This window comes from Tasmannia lanceolata, unplaced genomic scaffold (genome assembly GCF_043159265.1).
Source record: "Tasmannia lanceolata isolate RefF3 unplaced genomic scaffold, GAP_Taslan_0.1 ptg000008l, whole genome shotgun sequence".
Classification (NCBI taxonomy): Eukaryota; Viridiplantae; Streptophyta; class Magnoliopsida; order Canellales; family Winteraceae; genus Tasmannia; species Tasmannia lanceolata.
In genome coordinates this window covers 58282138-58287071 of record NW_027518685.1, presented here as the reverse complement: position 1 = coordinate 58287071, position 4934 = coordinate 58282138, and the positions used below count along the sequence as shown (strand labels likewise).

General features: G+C 42.0%; 1 protein-coding gene across 1 annotated transcript; it reads left to right on the top strand.

Moving 5' to 3' along the window:
• The first annotated feature begins 423 nt into the window (after nt 1-423).
• On the top strand, nt 424-4641 carry LOC143885393 (uncharacterized). Its single transcript, XM_077389548.1, has one exon. The coding sequence runs from the start codon at nt 558-560 to the stop codon at nt 4455-4457; it is 3900 nt and encodes a 1299-aa protein (XP_077245663.1). The 5' UTR covers nt 424-557; the 3' UTR covers nt 4458-4641.
• The last annotated feature ends 293 nt before the right edge of the window (nt 4642-4934 follow it).

Here is a 4934-nt window from a genome sequence, read left to right as displayed (position 1 = left end):
TATTCTCAGTGAATTTACAATGTACAAGATAGCAAGGCTATAAACTTTCCAAGAGAATCCGATTGCCCATTGACTTGGAACTGAGTCGCAACTGGGATATGTACTAGTAAGCACCACTCTAACTAACAAGACTTTAAGTTTGTAGGTGGAGACACCTGAAAATATCTACCAAAGCACTTGGAAATACGAATACCTACCAAAGGTGCTATATTTTGCATGCTGTGGAGTCAAAGTTTCTAAATGGCCTCGTGGCAAGGGGAGTGTAGATATTATCTCCCCCAAGATTGTCTCTAAATAGCAGACCATAAGTTAATAGAGAAAATTTCTAATTAACGACCTTTAGGTGTTGCACCGGTCCTCTTAACTAATTTATTACTAACCCTTTTCTGTCTACAGTCAGTCGTTTTCCCCCCTTCCCAACAAAGAAACTAATAAAAAATACCAACTCTGAGTTCTCTTTTTCTTTATTATATTCTCCCTACAACAGCAACACCTCTGTCTCTCGAAAATGGGATAACAGAGAAGAAACTCTCTTTTTTCTCCCTCTGTTACTAACAATGGAGATAACAAAGAAAAGCCTCTTCCTTCTCTCTATTCTCCTCCTCTTCTCCATTCCCCTCACCATTTGCATGAATGAAGAACAAAACCCAGATAGAGAATCACTCATTTCTTTCAAAAACACCCTCCAAAATCCATCCCTTCTCCATTCTTGGCTCCCATCTATCTTTCACTGCCAATGGGAAGGTATACTTTGCAAAGACAACCAAGTTATCTCTATCACTCTCTCTTCACTCTCTCTCAAAGGTACTCTCTCTCCCTCCTTCTTCTCTCTCCCTAACCTCATCCTTCTCGACCTCACCGGGAACCTCCTCTCCGGTGACCTTCCACCGAGCATTTCCAACCTCCGGCGGCTAAAACACCTATCTTTAGGAAACAACATGTTTTCAGGACCGATCCCGAGTCAACTCGGTGAGTTAACTCAGTTAGAAATTCTTGAACTCGGTCCGAATTTCTTCAACGGAAAAATCCCTCCGGAGCTAGAAAATTTGACCCAACTCAAAACCCTAGACCTCTCCGGCAACGCTCTGACCGGGAATATTCCGGTGACTCTCCGACGACTTTCTCAACTCCAAATCCTTGATCTTGGTAATAACCTTTTGTCAGGTGTTCTTCCTACTACTCTCTTTTTAGGACTCGAAGGTCTAACTTTACTCGACGTTTCAAATAACTCGTTTTCCGGCGAGTTACCGGCGGAACTCGGTCGGCTAACAAACCTAACCGATCTTTATCTCGGAATCAACCGATTTACCGGCGTTTTACCCCGCGAAATTGGGTTTCTTTCAAAACTTCAAAATCTCTTCTCTCCTAATTGTTTAATTAGAGGACCTATACCTGATGAAATTTCTAAGCTCCAATCTCTATCCAAGCTAGACCTTTCCAATAATCCTCTCAAATGCTCTTTACCCAAATCAATAGGAAAGCTTCAAAACCTCACTATTTTGAACTTGGTTTACTCTGAGATCAATGGTTCGATTCCAATGGAGCTTGGAAACTGTAGAAATCTTAAGACTTTGATGCTTTCCTTCAATTCTCTATCTGGGTCTTTGCCAAAATCAATGTCTAACCTTCCTATGTTGTTGTTCTCTGCGGAAAAGAACCAGCTTTCGGGTTCTTTGCCGTCTTGGATTGGAAAATGGCGGGAAATTGATTCAATTTTGCTCTCTAGTAACAGTTTCAGCGGCGAATTACCACCGGAGATTGGTAATTGTTCGTCCCTCAATCACATTAGTTTGAGTAATAATTTGTTAACTGGGTCGATCCCGTCTGAGCTATGTAATGCCAAATCGCTTTTGGAAGTTGATCTTGATGGGAATTTCCTTTCGGGTAATGTGGAAAGTACTTTTGTAAATTGTAGAAATCTTACACAGTTGGTTTTGACGAATAATCAGATCACTGGTAAGATACCTGATTATTTCGAGGAGCTTCCTTTGATGGTGCTTGATCTTGATTCGAACAATTTCACGGGTTTTATACCTGTATCGCTATGGAACTCGACCAATCTGATCGAGTTTTCGGCGGAGAATAATCGTTTGGAAGGTTCTCTCCCAGTTGAAGTTGGAAATGCGATAGCCTTAGAAAGACTTGTTCTTAGTAACAATCGGCTTCGAGGGACAATCCCCAAAGAGATTGGGAACCTCAAGCTTCTCTCTGTTTTGTCCCTGAATTCGAATTCTTTCGAAGGGGTGATACCCTCTGAGCTCAGCGAATGCCTTGGGCTAACGACATTGGATCTTGGAAATAACCACCTTAATGGATCGATTCCTAAAAGCTTAGGTGATCTCGCGCAGTTGCAGTGCCTAGTTCTGTCTCATAATGAGCTCTCTGGATCAATTCCTTCTAAGACTATGTATTTTCGGCAAGTAAATATTCCCGATTCAAGCTACATTCAGCACCATGGTGTTTTCGATCTTTCTTACAATAAGTTGAGTGGGCCTATACCTGATGCGATTGGTAGCTGTGTTGTGGTGGTTGATCTACTGTTTAGCAACAATCAGCTCTCAGGTAAGATTCCCAGAACTCTCGCTCGTCTTACAAATTTAACCACTCTTGATTTATCGCATAATTCTCTTACGGGTGGAATCCCACCCGAGTTTGGATCATCCATCAAGCTCCAAGGTTTGTATCTTGGGAATAACCAGCTCACTGGTACAATCCCGGAGAGTTTAGGTAGTTTAACTAGTCTGGTTAAGCTGAATTTAACTGGAAATAGACTTTCGGGTTCTATCCCATCTAGTTTCGGGAACTTGAATGGGCTTACCCACTTGGATTTGAGCTCAAACGAGCTGATCGGTGAGCTGCCAGCCTCTCTTTCTAGTATGGTGAATATGGTTGGCCTTTATGTTCAGAAGAACAGGCTCTCTGGTCTGATTAACGAGTTATTTTCGAACTTCATGGTGTGGAGGATTGAGACAGTAAACTTGAGTATGAATTTCTTCACTGGTGAGTTGCCGAGTTCTTTGGGGAATCTGTCCTACTTGACATACTTGGATCTTCATGGAAATGTGTTTACAGGAGAAATTCCCACAGAGCTGGGCAATCTTACACAGCTAGTCTACTTTGATGTTTCTGATAATAGGCTTACTGGGCAGATCCCTGAGAGGTTGTGTAGCCTTGTCAACCTGCTATATTTTGATTTGGCGAATAATGAGTTGGGAGGGCCAATACCCAGAAGTGGAATTTGCCGCAATTTTACAAAAATGTCACTTTTGGGTAACAAAGATCTTTGTGGAGGGACTTCGGGTTTGGATTGTGAAATGAAGGTCTTAAGGAGAAGGCCATGGATTTTAAATGTGTGGGGACTGGTAGTGATTATTGTTTGCAGTTTGTTTGTTGCTCTTAGCATGGTTTATGCTCTTGTGAAGTGGAAAATCAGTGGTGGTAGCAGAAATGCGTCTATGGAGGTCGAAGATGAGTGCAAATTGAATAGTTCAATTGAGCCCAACCTATGTTTTCTCAGTAGCAGTCGATCGAAAGAGCCCCTCAGCATCAACTTAGCTATGTTTGAGCAGCCTCTTCTAAAACTAACTTTGGTCGACATACTCGAAGCGACTAGCAACTTTTGCAAGACAAACATCATAGGCGATGGAGGGTTTGGTACTGTCTATAAAGCCACACTACCCGATGGTAAAACAGTTGCCGTCAAGAAGCTAAACCAAGCAAAAACACAAGGACAGCGAGAATTTCTCGCGGAGATGGAAACCCTGGGGAAGGTGAAGCACCGAAACCTTGTCCCATTACTCGGTTACTGCTCTTTTGGCGAAGAAAAACTTCTCGTTTATGAGTACATGGAAAATGGGAGTTTGGATCTCTGGTTAAGATCTAGGTCTGGCGCTCTAGAAGTTCTAGACTGGCCCAAGCGCTTTAAGGTCGCAATTGGGGCCGCTCGAGGACTGGCATTTCTTCACCATGGATTCATCCCCCATATAATTCACAGGGACATCAAGGCCAGTAACATATTATTAGATGCAGATTTTGAGCCTAAGGTTGCTGATTTTGGGCTTGCGAGATTGATAAGTGCTTGTGAGACTCATGTTAGTACGGACATTGCGGGGACTTTTGGGTACATTCCACCTGAATATGGGCAGAGCTGGAGATCTACAACGAGGGGCGATGTGTATAGTTTTGGGGTGATTCTACTTGAACTGGTGACCGGGAAAGAACCAACTGGGCCTGATTTTAAGGAGATCGAAGGTGGGAATTTAGTGGGTTGGGTGTTTCGGAAGGTTGAAAAGGGGCTGGCAATTGATGTTCTTGATCCTGTAATAATGAACGCGACTACAAAGCAAAAGATGATAAAGATGGTGCAGATTGCGGTGGTCTGTTTGTCTGATAATCCTGCAAATCGTCCGACAATGCTTCGTGTATTGAAATTTCTGAAAGGGATTGAAGACGAGTAATCCAATGCTGCTGATTTCTTTATCTTAGGTAACCAGTCTTTGTTTTTTGAGTAATCTCCTAATTAGTAATGGTGTTGATCTTCAAAATTACTACTGTTTGTGATAATGATGATGATGCTGATGCTGATGGGTTGTTTGTTCATACTCCGTAAATCATCTATGAAAGAAGTCTTGCCACTGTTCATGTTCGTGTTTCTTGATTTTGAAACATTTCAAATTTCTTTTGACCGTTAAATTTTTTTGAAATGGCTAAAATACCCTCAAATCATCTATGTAAGATGGTTGTAAATGACTGTCTGTGTGCTCCATTTGCTTGTAATAGGGAAAATGGTTATGTTTTTCACTGGGAAAATGGTATTGACACTCCTGAAATTAAGGCTTATCACCATTCCAGCCCTTTCTTGCCTGTAAAGAAACTCAACAGCAAAGAAAAATGAGTGAAAAGACACTGCTGGCAATGGCCTAATCTTAGGAGTG

Excerpts from the sequence above, each read along its gene's own strand:
- LOC143885393 (XM_077389548.1), top strand. The coding sequence starts at position 558 with ATGGAGATAACAAAGAAAAGCCTCTTCCTTCTCTCTATTCTCCTCCTC.